General features: G+C 39.8%; 1 protein-coding gene across 2 annotated transcripts in view; it reads left to right on the top strand.

The window, feature by feature from the left end:
• LOC126269060 (ubiquitin carboxyl-terminal hydrolase 8) overlaps nucleotides 1-20,234 on the top strand; it is a 228,810-nt gene that overhangs the window by 77,024 nt on the left and 131,552 nt on the right. For both annotated transcript variants that reach the window (XM_049973962.1, XM_049973963.1), the window contains exons 4-6: nucleotides 1,714-1,870; nucleotides 5,148-5,310; nucleotides 17,724-17,871. In XM_049973962.1, coding sequence (XP_049829919.1) covers nucleotides 1,714-1,870; nucleotides 5,148-5,310; nucleotides 17,724-17,871 — 468 coding nt within the window. The remainder of the gene's footprint in view (nucleotides 1-1,713; nucleotides 1,871-5,147; nucleotides 5,311-17,723; nucleotides 17,872-20,234) is intronic.

Genomic DNA, 20,234 nt, shown 5'->3' with positions numbered 1-20,234 from the left:
GGGAAGGACTTACGGGGTGAATATAGGAGAGATATAGCATTGTGGGGCACTCTGTGTGGTTCATCTGCTAAGGTCTGTCCGCCCCTTACAGTGGCCATGCTACAGCTTGTATAGCTCTCCGCTTCACATGAGAATAGCTCTCTGCCCACACGGTTAGGTCTTTAACAAGGCTATGTCCCTCATAGAGGTACAGAGGGCTTACTATTCTAAGAGTTTTGATTCTAAGCTGTAAATTTCATGTGTGATATGAAACCATTCTTGTTTGTCAAAAGCTCCATATATAGAACTATGATGTATGAAAACTGTGTAATATCAAAATCTTGCTTTGGAAAGTCATGCTGGAGTGCAAATATTTAGGAGTAATGGTAAGAACTGTGAATAGTAGAGGCATTGAGTTGTGGTAAGGCACATAAACAAGAATGAGAACTTTCTAGCTTTGAGATAAATCCTAGAGTGGCAAGGAATTGGGAGTAGGTATGGCAGAGGGATGGACTAGAATATTGCATAATGGGTGTCAGGATAGCATTTCGTCACCCACTTCCAACTCCTTGCCACTTGGGCCAAATATCTATGGAAGACCTAGGTGTAAGAATTGTCAGATACATCACACACCATATTCGACTTGAGTGCTGTCACAGGTTTATCCTATGCCCTCAGAGTTGGGGTCACCTGTGAAAGCAGTCATGTCATGTACCAACTCTGCTGCAATAAACCTTATGGCCTCATTCACTGCCAACCCGCTGTCCTACACCCGACCCCAACCTGCCCACAGAGCTTAATTTCACTAATACTGCACTCCCACTCTCTTCCCTGAAGTCTCCTATTACTGTGTTGTGTCTCCTCCTCCCAATCTACTCCTCCTCATTATTGTGACTGTACACTGCACAAATTCACCAGTCTTAGTGCCTGTGTCACATTAATATCTTGTGTGCCAGCTGCATCTCCCTCCTGTATTCCTTTCCCATGCACCAACTGCATCTCCTTCCCAGCTGTCAGGCATCCTCCCACAACCCTCCGTCTTGTTCCTGATCATTTCTCCCCTCACCCAAACTCACTGAAAACAACACATCACCCCAGTCAAGCTGCAGGACTGCAATTCCAGCACTCCAGCATGGAGTATTCAGCCAGCACATTGTAGCCATACATGTGTGTATGAGTAGGGGGGATTGGGGGGAGGGGGGGCACAAAGTTCTCAATCTTGTTTGTGAGACTATCAAAGACTCAGTAAGTTGTTATTTTTACTGCTAAATATTTAATTCCAAGCGACTGATGCTTTGGAGACCATTCTTACTAAATATTTTATAACTGTAAAAATTGTTTGATATACTAATCTGTGCTGAAGCAGCTGTTATTGTTTAGGAATTTTAAATCAGTTAAGTACCTGTATATGTATATTATGTACTCACAACCAAAAGCCTGGCATCTCACAGAAAAATAATAGATTCACACACAGAGATTGTACAGAAGCAATTGTATACAAACTCTTCTGTAATCCATGTGAGATATTTCTGTTTGTTACATTGTGATAGGGAAGATTGTGATAGAGCAGATGCAGTTTAGTAGATTCTTGGTAACTTGCTATTGACAAACACAGTAATTTCATTGCCATTCCTTTAATTAATGTGATTGTTTATAGTTCATTTTAGTACTAACTATGTATGGCTCTAGCAAAGTGTTATAACTTCGTACCTTAGGCACTTTACTTTTTTTCAGAGTCCAGTATCACTAGTGAGAAGCTCTTTGAACTTCTCATGGACCACAAACTGGAAATAGTAATATTTGATGCTCGTCAAACTACATGTTTTGTGAAGTCCCACATAAAACTCGGAAACTGTATTGCCAATGTTCCAGAAGAAATCATTAACAAGGGGTAAGTGACATGCTAATGTCATTGATGACAGTAGGCTTAAATTCAAGTTATGAAAAACAAATTCATTGAAGCAACAAGTCACACCAAAAAGTTTTTCTTCGAAATGGTTATATCCAAGCTGATTGTGGTCCGGACATTCAGGAATTACCTTTAGTCGGCATGTGTCAGTTACTCTTGGTTTAATTACTGTTTGATCAGCTTCTAGTACAAAAATTCAGCCTTTTCCCATAAGGTTAAAATACAATCTTTGATTATTATACAATGTATATTAAGCACAGTTAAGCAAACTGATGAGAGGAATAGTACGTGATTAGTACATCACCAATAAACCTCGTATTCTTTAAACAATAGTCCTGCCATGTAGAAAATAGCTTCAAACTTCTGATTACTTTACAAATGGGCTAAGGTGTTAAATGTGTGATGTTAAGCATGTAATCGAGAAAAAGTTTGGAAAAGGATTGAAATTGTATTTAAAGTTTTTTGGAAGTCACTAAGAGCTCAATGAATATATTGAGATAATATGCACTCTGTTTTAGGCAAAAGATAGTTTTCCATGCATCACAATGTTTATGATGTCATATTTCATGAACTGTGTGTTGTACAGTGATATAATTTTTCAGTTGTATGTGGATACAGTCTGCAAAATGTGTTGTTGTTGTTGTTGTTGTTGTTGTCTTCAGTCCAGAGACTGGTTTGATGCAGCTCTCCTTGCTAATCTATCCTGTGCAAGCTTCTTTATCACCTACTGCAACTTACATCTTTCTGAATCTGCTTAGTATATTCATCTCTTGGTCTCTCTCTATGATTTTTGCCCTCCACGCTGCCCTCCAATACTAAATCGGTGATCCCTTGATGCCTCAGAACATGTCCTACCAACCGATCCCTTCTTCTAGTCAAGCTGTGCCACAAATTCCTCTTATCCCCAATGCTATTCAGTACCTTCTCATTAGTTACATCTTCTACCCATCTAATCTTCAGCATTCTTCTGTAGCGTCACATTTTGAAAGGTTCTATTCTCTTCTTGTCTAAACTATTCATTGTCCTTGTTTCACTTCAATACGTGGTTATACTCCATACAAATACTTTCAGAAACGACTTGCTGACACTTAAATCTATAATCAATGTTAACAAATTTCTCTTCTTCAAAAACACTTTCCTTGCCATCCCCAGTCTGCATTCGACCATCATCAGTTATTTTGCACCCCAAATAGCAAAACTCATCTACTACTTTGACTTTTGATACTCTCATGTACTACTTTAAGACTTAGTAATAAAGAATAATGAATTAAAACGTCATGCCTAATGGAGCAGTTTTATTGCCTGAGCAGCAAAAATGCAGTAAGCAATTTTTTTTCTGGGAGGTGGGGGGGTGGGTGGGGGGGGGGGGGGGGGTGGTGACGTTAGTGAGAACAAGTTTTGTAAAGGTTTCAAATTGTGTGTAAAGTATGTTGCATGTCACTGAATGCTCTCATTCACTAATACTGGGTGAATGAACTGTGGCTAATTTGCTTGCAGTGAGTTATGCTGCCTCAAGACATATACACAGTTTCTAGCTATAATATTTCTCTCACTGTGTTAAACCTTTTAAATTTTTTTTAGATAGGATAACTACAACTAGGACTCTGAACCATCAACTGGGTTAGTCATTTATTAATATAGATTTTGTTCCCTATACCATATTAAGAAAGACAAGCACAATATATGAATGAAAACTGTGTGTTTGTTTGTGAACAAGTCTTGCACGATGTGTTTCCGGTGTATGCCAGTAGGGGGGACAAAAAGGTGCATCTACTATCAAAAAATAGGCCCTTCACAAATGAGTGAATAAATTCATCTAAGTGTTATAATAATGCCCTATTGTCCATAATATGAAGAAAGATTGAGAGTTGAAACACTATAAGTTAATGAATGGTCTGGATGATCGACAAGTGCGTATTCTTCCCTTTTCTTCCTTTCAAATTCCTGTCTCTTATCAAAGTTAAATTTTCATCTCATAAGATAAACACTTTGTTAGTCTATGAATGTTAGTACTAAACTTATATTCTTGATACTGAAGATTGGGTGCATGTCTTCACTGCAAGTATCTCCACCTGTAAGTAAGTCTGGATTCACTGTACTTTCAGTATCTTCTTGTCCTGATTAATCAATTCTAGAAAATGATATGGCCAAATAATTAATTAGTGTAGAATTGTTATTTGAGCTGTTTGCAGTACCATCGTAGCATACCTATGTGAGAAAAGAGATTACAGGCCTCAATTATTTTGATCACTGAACTAAAAAAGGAACATGAACCATCTGATGCATGAAACTTCCTGGCAGATTAAAACTGTGTGCCCGACTGAGACTCGAACTCGGGACCTTTGCCTTTCGTGGGCAAGTGCTCTACCATCTGAGATACCGAAGCATGACTCATGCCCGGTACTCACAGCTTCACTTCTGCCAGTATCCGTCATGCATCATCAGATGGTAGAGCACTTGCCCGCAAAAGGTAAAGGTCCCGAGTTCGAGTCTCGGTCGGGCACACAGTTTTAATCTGCCAGAAAGTTTCATATCAGTGCACACTCTGCTGCAGAGTGAAAATCTCATTCTGGAATCTGATGCATGTTTAGGTCCTGTGGAAAACATTGTAAATGTTGAATTGGCTCAGATAAATAATGTTTAAAATACAAGTACTAGCACTACTGTCTCACATATTCGACTGTTCTTGCATTGTTGAAAACATAATTTTGGCGCACACACACACACACACACACACACACACACACACACACACACACACACACACACACAAAACCTGAAAATGTAGCTTTTTATTTATATGGCTTGGCAGTATGGGTTAGATCAACCATCAAGACTGTTTCCCCTGCAACCATTGAAAAGGCTGATGCCCTCTTCAGGTACCATAAGTTGGTCTGACCCCTCCACAGATAACTCTCCATTGCGGTTGTGCCTATGGTACAGCTATCTATATCATTGATATACAAAAGCCACCCCGTCTTGACAAGGCCAATTGTTCATGAAGATGATGTAAAGATTGGCAGTTATTTAAAAACTAATTTATTTCATTGAATATTTAAGCAGCCATCAGTTTTGTATATTGTGGTCTTTTTATATCTTGAGACACTTCGTGTAGTGGAGTTTGCTTCCCTTTCTGCACTAAAATATTTACTTTCCTTCAGTTTTCCATAGCAGTGTTAGTAGATGAATTTTAATGAACAAGATTTAATGTGTGACTCTAATTTACTATGTTCATTACAAATTATATTATGTATTTTAGGCAAAGTGCAGCTACACTGGAAAAGTTGTTACCCCCAAAGTCTAAAGAATTGTGGTCAAAACGTGGAAAAGTTGACTTAATAATTCTCATGGATTGGACGTCAAAACATTCAGTTCTCAACGAGGACAGTAAGTTGAAGATCCTGAAAGACACATTGATAAAGGTATGAAAACGTTAATTTATGCAGTGTCACTTTTTTGCATGAATTCATGATTCAGCAAAATTGTAATAGAAATTTTTGCACACTCTCTGCAGGAAAGAAAGTACTTATTTTGCTTTATTTGTGCCGAATTTAGAAATTCAGTTTAAGACCATTGTGCAACAGTGTAACTGTGCATATATATCTGTGTTTGTTTGTGTGTGTGTGTGTGTGTGTGTGTGTGTGTGTGTGTGTGTGGAGAGAGAGAGAGAGAGAGAGAGAGAGGAGAGAGAGAGAGAGAGAGAGAGAGAGAGAGAGAGAGAGAGAGAGAGAGAGAGAGACGTTGAGAGAGACACATCAAAATAAATTTTCTGACTGATCCAAATTAATATTTGTCATATAAATATTATCGTGCTCAAAAAATACACATACCTCTGTCATAGATACGACATTCCATATTCAATTAAAATTAAAGTTACCGTTATCTGTGTTATTAAAGTTACCGTTATCTGTGTTGTTAAAGGGTACAGTGTTACATTGCTTTAAACACAGTGTGGAAGATACTGTATGTTATATCACAACTATATGCTCTATAAATTCTGTATCACTGAGTAAACAACTATAGTGTTTCTAATGGAAAGGTTAAGCTGCTTGTTTTGCTAGGACTTTCATCTTAAGGGGAAGTTTACTTAAATGTTTACACATACAGAGTTGAGATATCTAAGCTTTGAAGTTATATTTTGTTTAAATACTGATCATTTACATTCAGCTCCTTTAAATGCTCTGAAAGTCCCTCGATGTCTCGGAACATATCCTACCAACCGATCCCTTCTTCTAGTCAAATTGTGCCACAAGCTCCTCTTCTCCCCAGTTCTATTCAATACCTCCTTATTAGTTATGTGATCTACCCATCTAATCTTCAGCATTCTGCTGTAGCACCACATTTCGAAAGCTTCTATTCTCTTCTTGTCTAAACTATTTATCATCCACGTTTCACTTCCATACATGGCTACACTCCATATAAATACTTTCAGAAACGACTTCCTGACACTTAAATCTATATTCGATGTTAACAAATTTCTCTTCTTCAGAAACGTTTTCCTTGCCATTGCCAGGCTACATTTTATATCCTCTCTACTTCGACCATCATCAGTTATTTTGCTCCCCAAATAGCAAAACTCCTTTACTGCTTTAAGTGTCGCATTTCCTAATCTAATTCCCTCAGCAGCACCCGACTTAATTCCACTACATTCCATTATCCTCGTTTTGCTTTTGCTCATGTTCATCTTATACCCTCCAACTAACCTAGCAGCTTGAAAATTGCAAAGATATAACAACAAATAAACAAAGCATGCATCATCAAAGTAAAACGACAGTACTACCAAAATAAACAAAAATATAACTAAATTGCAGATAATAATTGGCTTACCCTCATACAAACTGAAGTGACGTGACAGTTGCCTCAAATTTATTATTTAGTTGAGAAAGATGAAACTTTGCACTTTGTTTGTTTTATATCCTTTTGCCTTTCAAGTTTAAATCATTACATTTATGAAGAACTTAATGGGTACTACTTGTCCACACATAATTTAATTAACTGCAGGATGTGGCATCGGTCTGTGAGAAAATCGGTGTTTTGTTAGGAGTTGCCTCAACAACTAGAACACTGTCCATTGTTGCACCACTGAACATTGTGCATGACGTTGGAGGAACCCCCAACCAGACGTGATTTTTTCCACAAACAAAAGTCACATCCTGCTACCAAGAAAAATGCTAATCATTAATATTGAAACGCCAAGAAAGATAGTAAATAATGAAATTTTACTTACTGTACCTGTACAATATAGTAGGAAGAATATGCGGTAAAATTTGTAGGCAACTCAGGGGTGTACAGGTTGCGAAATTTAATACTCAGAAATGCCACTTCTGGCAGCAAAAATGATCATAACATGGCTGAGCCCCGAGTCAAACTGAGCTTGCTTGAATGATACAGGTATGTCATTCCATGCTGCTTCAACTCCTATGCCAAAGCCCATCAATCCTAATTGCTGGTGATTGGTGGTATGCCAGTATCCAGCTGAGACAAGAGCAGAGCAGATGTTTTCAGTGGGTGAGAAGTCTGGATAACATGCTGGCCAGGGCAGCAATAGAACAACCTCTGTATTGAATTAGGCAGGACACCATGTGAGTTAGGCAGGTCACCATGAGTGACTTGAGGTCTTGCTTTATCATGTTTAAAGATAATGTCAAAGGCCTGTAAAAGATAGAGACCAGCCACCAGTCTTAATGTGTCAGAAATGTAATGATGCTGTCCAAATTAACGGCTGTATGATCGTGTTGAATACCCAATGGCTATACAATCATGTTGTATTCCCAATGGTTCCCTGTACCATCAGGACTTGTTCTGGACCCATATCACATACAGTCAAGGAATATTTGTTCTCCTCAGGTACGTCCTTGATATACCTCTTTGTATGGACATGTCAATAGAACCTGCAGTTATGGTTGCTCTGCTGACAGCCCACAGTGCATCATTTTTCTTCACACTTTCAGTACAGATACTTGTAGTGCTACAAACAGTTCCATTTCCTGATTGAAGGTGTGTGACATAGCTTCTTATGCAATAAAATTGTCCAGTAGCATCCAACTCAAATACACAACAATATTATTAATAGAAATTTTTTCACAGGTTACATCTCTTTGAAATTATTTGCTAGAGTTTTTGTATATTTGGAGTTTTAGTGTCTCACTTACAGAACTAGTGAGATTGTACATTCTACCATATGGAAAGACCCTGTAAAGTCTGTATGGTTGAAGGTTATCATATTTAATGGTGTAGCTGTTATTGGCTTCTTTGAATATGTCAAATAAGAGGTTCAAACAATCTTCATCAAAGAATTTCTGCTATGTGAAGACGATGCTAGTCTGCGCAGTATTTTTAAGCTGACATAATGTTGCTATTTTTTACACAAAAAATTAACTTCAATAGTCATCACTGGAATCCACTTGTGTAGTGTAACGTCTAGCATCTATGCTTACTAATTCACATTTGTGGCACAAAAATTATACACAGTCTAAGTTATCCTTCCTAGACTAACTTGAAACTATATGTCCCTAAATGTGCTGGCCACAACAGCACTACCAAAAATAGTGGGTGGGTGTTACCAATTAATACAGCCCATGTCTGTGGTTCATGTTGCATTAATTTTTGGTGATTAAGAAGGAAAATTGCAAATTTTTATATTTACAACACCTGCCAATCGATTTTAAAAGAATTTTGCTGAACTTTGTTCATCATGCATAGATTCTATTTATTTGTGGATTGCTTGGAACCCAGTTGTTGTAATTATGTTGTTCTTTCTGTGTGATGACTGCCTATACTTATGCAAATATCTTTGAATAGAAGTTTTCTAACTTAAAAGATGCATTCTGTACTGGTATGTTTGAACCCAATATTTAATAAAATGCATATGTGCACTTTGCCTTAAGAGTGAGGGGGCTGGAAGTATAATGGTGAGGAAATAGGTAACTTAAAACTGAAATATTGCTCTGCACTGGACTTGTCACTCAGCTGTGGAGAGCTTCATTGTTATATTATTCAAACTAGTCTAAAAATAGTGTCACTCTCCTAAGAAGTGGCTCATTATAAAGACATTATGAGCTGCATATCATGAGAAGCTGTAGCACCTAAATGTTGTAAGGTTTATCAAACATATACAATAAAAAGTCAAACTGAAGATAAAGGAAGAATATATTGAGACAGCACACCTATTCACAGAAATCATTTAGAATAGTCAAGACCATTCATTCATGCATTCATCGTGTTCCATCAATGTTCTCGAGAAGGTGAAGCTTCAGGGATGTGTAACAAATCAGGGTATTAACATGAGACGAAGAAATCATTAAATTTAATTTGTATATCTGAACTAAAACTATTTCTCGTCACTAAGGAAAAGTAAACCACAAGAACATATGAAAAAATCACAAAAACACTCTGTCATTTTGGAATAATTTATTGTTGATACCAGCACTCTTAGTGGCTGACATGGAAAGCCAACTGTCAGTTGTGCTGTAACAATACTTGTATGTACACACTCGCGCACAAGACACAACTCGATGCTGTCCTGCACCATACTGCGAGAGAATTGAAGCTCTATTGCTACCTCATCCTACTTGTGGGAAGTGGTGCGCCATCCCGATAGCACACCAGGAAGTGTACTCGCCGTCCAGATCTTGTTGTGTGTGTCAACAGTGGTTCTGTGTTGGGTGGCGAGATGTTGATGTTGATGCTGGTGCTGGCATTGATGCTGGCAAGTGTGGTCATGGGCCATTGGATTGTTGATTATCATGTGAAATGTACACTGGCTTCACCCCGTCTGTTGAGGCTGTAGTAGGTTTGTCATTTACCAATATCTTGAACTTATGTTTCCTTTGTTGCAACATCCTGTGGGGGCCAATGAAGGTCTGACGGCGCCTGTGAGAAGCATGATTTGAGTGCAGTTCAGTAGCTCCTAATTCATGTAGATAGCAGGGATGCCATGCCTTGAAGCTTGGTGTGGGCATAATTGGGTGACATGCTCCCTTAGTTGGCATATGAAGTCACAGTGATAGAGACCAGGTAACTGCAATGGTTGCGCTTCTGCAAACTCTCGAGCTAGGCGCAGGGTTTTGCTCTAAACAAGTTCTGCTGTTGACATATCTAAATCAGGTTTATGTGTCATCTGGAAGCCTAGTAATATCATTTACCAATGCTGTCGTCCAATCTAAATCTTGGTTAATGATTGCTGCATAGAGCGAGTGGTGCCAGTACTCAATCAGACCATTACTGGCTACGTAGTAACTGGTGGTCCTATAGTGCACTGTGCTGCAGAACTTTGTTAGTAGGGAGAACAGGTCCAACTCAGATCTTTCGTCATGCGCTGTGGACAACCAAAGTGAGAAATCCAACTTGATGTGAAGGCAGACGTCAATGTTTCTGAGGATATGTTGTCCACCGTGGTTGTTTCAGGCTATCATGACAAGGATGTATCGTTGTCCATTGAAAGAAGGTAGTTTTGAAGCTCTTGATTAGATTTCTGTGCCTCAGTGAGTCGGACGAAATCCATAGTGCTTGAACTGTTCAAAATTCCATAGATGTGAGACAGGGAATCGGTCACTGCATTGTCAATACCCGACTTCCACCTAACACCTGTTTTAGTAATGTTATGAAACTGAGTTGTCATTGTGGTGAGGTGAGCAGTTTTTGTTCTGCTGGAATGCATATGTCAGTGAATTGTGGTCTGTAAAAATTATGAACTTCCTAGCTTCCAGTTGTGGGCGTATTTTATTGCCTCATATAGTGTGAGAGGTTCCCAATCATAAATGCTCAACTGCTGCTGAGATGACAACAGCTTATGGAAGTAGATGACTGAAGATTCACACGTGCCCTCATATAACTGCTGTAGAGCAACCCTGATTTTTGTTTGACATCCATCAACCACCAGTGCAAGGGGTGCTTCTAATTCTGGATGAGTCAGGAGTGCTGCATTCTGCTGTGCTACACTTCGCTGCTTCAAAGGCTGAACTCATAGCATAAGTCCACTGAATGGGTGAAGTGTCCTTGGTTTTCACTGTGGTGAGTGCTGTTGTAAGATGTTCTGGTTATGCCACTGAGTGTGGCACGTGTCGGCAATAGAAATTCAGCATGCTGAGAAAAAGTTGTAACACATGTACTGTGCATGGGGGCGTGATCTGCAAAATGACTTCTACCTTTTCAGGTGGGGGAAGTGAGCCCTAGTATGAAATTTGGTACCCTTAAAAAATCTATCTGTGGTTGTCCAAGAAACACACTTGGCTGTGTTCAATACCATACCATATTTTTTTAACTGTTCCAGGACTTGTATCAGGTGTTGCTCATGTTGCTCTGCAGTTGACAAGAAGATCAGAATGTTGTCTTAAGTAGGCGAAACAGAAGGATAGCCTTGTAGTAGCACATCAACAGTAAACTGCTGCCATGTTTGTGCGGCATTTCACAATCCAAATGATATACCGTATTTACTCAAATCTAAGCCGCACTTTTTTCCGGTTTTTGTAATCCAAAAAACCGCCTGCGGCTTAGAATCGAGTGCAAAACAAGCGGCAGTTCTGAAAAATGTTGGTGGGTGCCACCACAACTAGCTTCTGCCATCGAATATATGTAGCGCTACACAGGCATGCTTTGTAGGCACTAAGATAAATACTGGCACCAAATCCTCTGCGTCAGTAAATATTTTTTTTTTTTTTTTTTAAAAAAAGTGGAAGATGACATTTTTTTCCCCGTCCCGAGTTTCGACCACTGCATTTTCATACATTATCCAACGAAGTAAATATAAATTCCATTTTGTTCATCTTCGAATGTAGCAGCATTTCAATCATCATCATCATCATCATCATCATCATCATTTAAGACTGATTATGTCTTTCAGCGTTCAGTCTGGAGCATAGCCCCCTTATAAAATTCCTCCATGTTCCCCTATTCAGTGCTAACATTGGTGCCTCTTAAACCTATTACTTCAATATCATTCTTAACTGAATCCAGGTACCTTCTCTGTGGTCTGCCCCGACTCCTCCTACCCTCTACTGCTGAACCCATTAGTCTCTTGGGTAACCTTGCTTCTCCCATGTGTATAACATGACCCCACCATCTAAGCCTGTTCGCCCTGACTGCTACATCCATAGAGTTCATTCCCAGTTTTTCTTTGATTTCCTCATTGTGGACACCATCCTGCCATTGTTCCCATCTACTAGTACCTGCAATCATCCTAGCTACTTTCATATCCGTAACCTCAACCTTGTTGATAAGGTAACCTGAATCCACCCAGCTTTCGCTCCCATACAACAAAGTTGTTCAAAAGATTGAACGGTGCACAGATAACTTATTCTTGGTACTGACTTCCTTCTTACAGAAAAGAGTAGATCGTAGCTGAGCGCTCACTGCATTAGCTTTGCTACACCTCGCTTCCAGTTCTTTCACTATGTTGCCATCCTGTGAGAATATGCATCCTAAGTACTTGAAACCGTCCACCTGTTCTAACTTTGTTCCTCCTATTTGGCACTCAATCCGTTTATATTTCTTTCCCACTGACATTACTTTCATTTTGGAGATGGTAATCTTCATACCATAGTCCTTACATTTCTGATTTAGCTCTGAAATATTACTTTACAAACTTTCAATTGAATCTGCCATCACAACTAAGTCATCCGCATATGCAAGACTGCTTATTTTGTGTTCACATATCTTAATCTCACCCAGCCAGTCTATTGTTTTCAACATATGATCCATAAATAATATGAACAATAGTGGAGACAGGTTGCAGCCTTGTCTTACCCCTGAAACTACTCTGAACAATGAACTCAATTTACCGTCAACTGGAAACTGCTGCCTGACTATCCATGTAAAGACCTTTAATTGCTTGCAAAAGTTTGCCTCCTATTCCATAATCTCGTAGAACAGACAATAACTTCCTCCTAGGAACCCGGTCATATGCCTTTTCTAGATCTATAAAGCATAGATACAATTCCCTGTTCCACTCATAACACTTCTCCATTATTTGCCGTAAGCTAAAGATCTGGTCCTGACAACCTCTAAGAGGCCTAAACCCACACTGATTTTCATCCAATTGGTCCTCAACTAATACTCACACTTTCCTTTCAACAATACCTGAGAAGATTTTACCCACAATGCTGATTAAAGAGATACCTCTGTAGTTGTTACAATCTTTTCTGTTTCCATGTTTAAAGACTGGTGTGATTACTGCTTTTGTCCAGTCTGATGGAACCTGTCCCGACTCCCAGGCCATTTCAATTATCCTGTGTAGCCATTTAAGACCTGCCATTCCACTGTATTTGATGAGTCCTGACTTAATTTCATCCACCCCAGCTGCTTTATTGCACTGCAATCTATTGACCATTTTCTCCACTTCCTCAAATGTGATCCTATTTTCATCATCATTCCTATCCCATTCTACCTCAAAATCTGAAATATTACTGATCGTATTTTCACCTACATTGAGCAACTCTTCAAAATATTCCCTCCATCTGCCCAAGGCATCCACAGGATTCGCCAGCAGTTTTCCTGACCTGTCCAAAATACTTGTCATTTCCTTCTTACCTCCCTTTCGAAGACTGCTAATTACACTCCAGAATGGTTTTCCAGCAGCTTGACCCATAGTCTCCAATCTGTTTCCAAAGTCTTCCCAAGATTTCTTCTTGGATGCTGCAATTATCTGTTTGGCTTTGTTTCTTTCTTCAACATAGCTTTCTCTGTCTACCTGAGTTCTAGAATGTAGCCATTTTTGATACGCCTTCTTTTTGCTTTTACAGGCTTCCTTGACTGTGTCATTCCACCAAGCTGTTTGCTTCATCCTACCTTTACACACTACTGTTCCAAGACATTCTTTTACCTAGTCCATTCCTTTTCCAATGACTGTAATTGTCTACATTCAACTAACTGGTACCTTTCTGAGGTCGCTGTCATGTACTTGTGTCTGATTTCCTTATCCTGAAGTTTCTCCACTCTTATCCTCCTACATACCAACCTGACCTCCTGCACTTCCACTCTCACAATCCCAATGTCACTGCAGATTAAATAATGATCAGTGTCATCAAAGAATCCTCTGAATACACGTGTGTCCCTCACAGTCTTCCTGAATTCCTGATCTGTTATTATATAGTCAATGACAGATCTGGTTCCCCTGCTTTCCCAAGTATACCGGTGAATGTTCTTATGTTTAAAAAAGGAGTTTGTGATTACTAAGCCCATACTGGCAAAGAAATCCAGAAGTTGTTTCCCGTTCCTGTTGGCCTCCATATCCTCTCCAAATTTACCTATAACCTTTTCATACCCTTCTGTTCGATTTCCAATCCTGGCATTAAAATCACCCATGAGCAGAACACTGTCCTTGTCCTTTACTCTAACAACTACATCACTGAGTGCCTCATAAAAACTATCCATCTTATCTTGATCTGTCCCTTCACAGTGCGAATATACTGACACAATCCCAATTTTCTTGCTAGACACTGTCAAATCTATCCATATCAGTCGTTCGTTTACATACCTTATTGCAACTACGCTGGGTTCCATTTCTTTCCTGATGTAAAGCATTTTCAGCTTAAGAGTGACGTAAATACCTATAACAAATAAAACGGCGCTTATCAGATCAAAGAAAAATAAGCAATCAATTCAAACCAGACGAAGCACATGAAAAAGGAAGGGTACCCATATAAATACGGGCGGAGCGCCTGACGCATAGCAATGGCTACCTGGTAAAGTTTAACTGCTAAGATTACGACTCGAACCAAACTACCGTAGCTGTATTGTCATTCATTCGACCTAAATTGTGTCTCATATTACAATGAACCAACTTTGTTTCGATTTGGAGATGCGGCCCAAAACTTTTCTCTCCCCTTGAATTTAGAGTCTCAAATTTCAGGTGCGACTTAGATTCGGAGAATTTTTTTTTCCTTGATTTTGAGGCTCATTTTTCAGGTGTGGCTTAGATTCGAGTGCGGCTTAGATTCGAGTAAATATGGTATACAGACTCTCGAACAATCAGAATAGGGTGGCGATTGTGGTTTTTGGATTGTTTTTCTCCACTACGGGTATCACCTTAGCACTCTCCAGGACACTAAAAACTGTCACAGCGCATAAGACATAGTCTAATTCCACAGTAGAGGAACAGAATACTGATCTGGAACCAGCTGAGCACTTAGGGCACTGTAATGCCCACAGAAACACCATGGACTATCTTTCTTTGGCTCAAGATACAATTGAGAGAACCATGGACTATTGGATGTCCATATAATTCTCTCTCTGCATGATGTTAAATTCTGCCTGATCATTAACCAGTCTGGGACTGTACATTGTGGTCAGCAAGAAACTGGCGGGCTCTCTTTGGTCTTGATATGATGTACAGAATCATGACATACCGCTTTCAGTGCTCCTGGGGGTCATGTCAAGGTTGAGAACCACTGTAGTAGACATGCGTACTCCCCAACATTCGCATGCACAACTTTGGGTGAGTGCACCACTGCGCAGCAATGGAAGCCAGAAGTCACTGGGCCGTTCGCTGATGACAGACGGAATAAGGTTTCTGGTCTATGACAACATAGGAGTCTCCAGGAAAAAAATATAAAATTGAGCCAGTATCCACTAGATATTTGTTGCCCAACTTCCCATCATTGATAAAAAGGAGCTGAAATGGCACTTTGCAGTCAGAGGCAGCACCTACGTCTGACGCCACCAGCATTTGGGTACGTGCATGGTGATAAGAGCTTGTGTGCCTGGTCCCTAAATTGTCTGTCATACCAGCAGACTGAGAGCTGTTCTTGTCTGGATGTGTACATGGTAATGGAAGAACAACTTCCAGACACCCTGCTGTATCGGTCTCTATTGCTGCTGCTGTTGCACCAGGATAGCAGCTCGTTGATCTGCTTAGTGAGGGCCTCGATCTCAGCTACCAGATATCATAGACCTTGATAGGTCACAGGTGGTGAACCATACAGGGTGGAGAACATAGTCGACGGTACTGGATTATTTGACATTGTTGGCACATTGTTATACATAGCGACTGATGCACAGGTTGCTGCAGGTAATGTAGTGGGCTCTATCCTGTTGGCCTAGTTGGCTACTGCATTCAAAGGCATCTGTGTATGTGATGCTATTGTGGCTTTCAACTGTGGTGCCAAGCGGCTGCTCCATAACGTTCACAAAAGGTTGTCTGGCTTGGATCCAGTGTGCTTTGCAATTGTCATAAAAGTTGTGAAGGTTTTCAGTCTCATATATCCTCTTGTGCTTACACTTGCTGGAGGCATTCTTCTTGTGACATAGAAATCTGACGTATCAATTCTGATTTTAACTTTTCACGCGCATGGGCTCCGGGTGGTGCGATGATCACGTCTTCCACTTTAGCAGTGTAATGATGCTTCAGCTGACACATGACCTTTGCGAATTTAGTGGAGTCTGCCATAATACCCGCATAGAGCAAACTGTCTTCCACCTGTGTGAACCATAGCACTGGGTTGTGTGGCCAGAATTGAGGCAAATGCACTGATAATTGGGAAACTGGCAGAATTCTCGCTTCCGATGACTCTTCCATATCAGATCTAGTGTGGTGGCACCTCCTGTGTCACAGGCTAGATCAAATTGACGTCACCACTGTGATTGTACTGCTAGATTCATCATCAACTGATTCATTATCTAGCTAGAAGGTGTGTGAAATGACATAACTGTGTATGCGAACCTTCTCTTTACTGTGTTCACCGAGGAAGCTAAACTCTTTACAAGGAAATAACAAGCTCGTGGCTTGATGATACACAATGTTAGTGCAGATAAAATGTATCTGAACTGTTTCTTATTGATAAGAAAAATAAAAATACAAGAACACACATAACAATCATAAAAACACTCTAACAGCTTGGAATAATCCACCTTTGATACCAGCACCCCTGGCAGCTGACACAGAAAGCCAATTGACAGCTATGCCATAATGATTTTTGTACATATACATTCATGGACATGTGACAACTTGACACCACACTGCACTACTCTGCTAGAGAACTGAAGCTCGGTCACTGCAACTTTTCTGCCATCTAAATTTAATGGAGTAAATTGGTAAGAAAGGTACTACTATGAAAAAACCTGCTCCCTCCTCAGTTTTTCTTATAGCTTAATTTAACTGCTATTAGTAGCTTAATATCTACTAGATTACAATGGTATTTTGTGGGGAAAATATTTTTGCATATGTAAATACTGAATCCTATTTGCATTACATTATTACATCTCATACAGCTTTATAACAGACACTGTTACTTGGTATGAAAATAACAGAAATTATAAATCCTTGACTCAGGATATTCAGATAATTTGTAGAAATAGTATTTAATGAGATATTTTTTCAATTTTGTTTTGAACTGATAGGGATTCCCATTTCTTGCTTTATGTTAGACGGGAGCTTGTTGGACAGCTTACCTCCAGAGTACATAATTCCATTCTGAACCCTGGACAAGGATAAGTCTACACGGAAATTATTTTTGTGTCTTGAATTGTGACTGTGTATCACAGTACAGTTAAAAGCTTACTGCAAAGTAGAAATCAAAATATTGTGAGGAGTCTGTTCGATATGTGGATGTCATCATTTAAACAAGAGGAGGGGGAGAAAGAAATATGATACGAGAATTGCCCTGTGGGCAAGAAAGAGGTTTCTCTTCAATGACTCATACTTGTACATGTGGAGTTGAGCTTATTGCATCTGATGGGAGGCTATTATTAAAATGTTACCACAACTCCTTGAAGTAGTTAGCTTTGGAGTATAGAAGCTTCAGTATGACTTATTTATACTTACTTTTATCCATAAATACTATTTGTTCATGTGAACAAAAAATAATTATATGCTGAGTTCTTGTTTAATTTTTTTATTTAGTGGGATCCAGATACAAAGTACAAACATCAACCTGTCATACTGGAAGGAGGATACAGTGACTGGTTGGACAGATATCCTATGTATACAACAAACAGCCATGTTGTTGCACCAGTGTCTGCTAATTCTAATGATTTGTTTGAACTATTGGGTAAGGTAACTTATCTCTAGTTTGAAAACATAATATTTTAAAAATCTGCAAATGTGTCTCGTATATTTTTAGTGCCAATTTGTTAAAATTGTGAACATGCTAGATGCTTTTACAAAGTTTTTTTTTTTTAATAAATAATTTCAGCTTAATGTACTGACGAGGACAAATGCTTCTGAGAAAGATTCAACAACTTCCTCCATAATACTGTAACAATAGCTGATTTCAGTAGGTGATTTCAGTTTGCTAGCAGTGAACTGAAAGGGACATGAATTTAGTCCACTTGGAAAGAACAGTGATGCTTCAAGTGATATTGTACGAAATTATTGAGTAAAAAGTATTTTGAACAGTTAAGCATTCCACTTGCAATACTAATATCTTAGAACCTCTAGCAGCAAGGATATCAGAACTGCTAGCTGAAGTTAAGACTATTGTGAGGCACACAGAAAGAGTAGGTTTTGTGCAGATAATGAAGCATGGAGAGGATCCACCATGATTAAAAGTTGCTACAAAAGCAAAAGAATCTAACTTGGAGGAAGCTAAAACCATACTCATAATACAGAAGCTGACTGAAGTTAAAATAACCAAAAGGGCAATTATGAGAGCAGCATTTGTAGAATTTTTAAGAAGAATTAAAAAAGCTGGGATATTTTGATTCCTTGTTAAGTCCCCTACCAGACCAAAATCATGTATTCAGTCACTTATAGATCATACTGCCTTTGATACAGAAAATGTTATAGTGAAGGCCAAAATATTAGTTTCAGTCTTCTGTCCTTCCATCACAGCTACAGTGCCAGCTTTTATTAATTTCGTTAGTGCAGAAATGACATGATGACAGGAAATCACTATGTGCATCAACCTGTGTAATGCAGTGCATTTCGACAGTGCACACTGTTCTGGCTTGCGTACACTGTTCTGTTTGTCGACAGGCCTTGAAAGGTCATTTCAAGTTCAGACCACATGCACACTGCCACTTCACAATAAGAAGTGTTGCCAACTTGGGAACTTGGCTGCCATATTAGGGTGCACTGCAGTAACATTATTCAAACATTCAACTACTACTCTGTAATACACACCAATTAACATTTGCCTCATAGTAGTCACCTCTGTTCAACAATGCCAGCTGTTCACTGCAGCCTACAAATTCGGTACTGTAAAGAGAATTCTACAGAAATGCATACTGCTTTTTTGCAAACTGCTGGGAGGTCTGTATTGACCCAAACAATATGCAACTGTCTCCATACAATCAGTTTGACCTTTCGACAATTTACGAAAAGGCAGATTGCTACTTACAATAAAGGAGACACATCAAGTTGCAGAGAGGCACAATTAAAAGACACATTCATAAAGCTTTTGGCCACACCCTTCATCACCATTCACGCACACAAGAAAACATGCCTCACGCACACATGACCTCCAACTGTAGAATCTTGGGTCACAATGCAGCTGTCACGTGGGATGCAAGGAGCAGTCTGGAGGGGCCGGAGAGGGGAGGGGAAGGGTTAGTAGTGTATTGGTGGGAAGAGAGACGAACACTGTCTAGTGGAATTTGCAGGGACTAGACAGCCAACAGGCACAGCGGCAGGAGGTTGTGGGTCAGGGAGGTGGGGGGGAAAAGGAGCAAAAAAGGGGAGGAATGGGCAAAGATGGACAGATGCATTGGCAGAGGCCTGCAAATCAACAGAGGAGGAAATGAGAATGGGGAGGAGATAATAGGGCAGAGGGGATGGAAACTGTTGGGTGGACGGTGTGGGGGCATTATGTTACTGTAGGTTCAAGCTGGGATAATTATGGGAGCAGAGAATGTGTTGTAAGGATAACACCCATCTGTGCAGTTGAGAAAAGTTGGTGTTGGAGGGAAGGATCCAGATGGCTTGGGTAGTGAAGCTGCCATTGATATCAAGTATGTTATGTTCAGCAGCCTGTTGTGCCACAGGGTGATCTACTTTGCTCTTGCCCACAGTTTGACAGTGGCCTTTGCGTGACTATCAACCAGATGTCACCCAGGATGAACAGCTAGTGCCAAACTGGGACCAAGAGCGTGGTACACCATCCTGTGGCACAACATGCAACGGAACATAACGCACTTGATTTCGGTGGCTTCATCACTACCCGAGCCAAATGGATCGTTCCCTCCTCTCCCAGCTTTTTCTGAACTACACCGATATGAGTTATCCTCACAACAGATTGTCCACTCCTGTAATTATCCCGGTCTCAATCTACCTCATTCTGCATCCAACAGTTTCCAACACCTCTTTCCTGTCATCTCCTCCCCATTCTCACCTCCCACCCTCTTTATTTGCAGCCCGCTGCCAATGCATCCGCCCGTCTTTCCCCACTCCTCTCCTTTTTTCCCCACTCCCTGC

Source organism: Schistocerca gregaria, chromosome 1, assembly GCF_023897955.1.
Source record: "Schistocerca gregaria isolate iqSchGreg1 chromosome 1, iqSchGreg1.2, whole genome shotgun sequence".
Lineage (NCBI taxonomy): Eukaryota > Metazoa > Arthropoda > Insecta > Orthoptera > Acrididae > Schistocerca > Schistocerca gregaria.
This window is presented reverse-complemented; position numbering and strand designations above follow the sequence as displayed.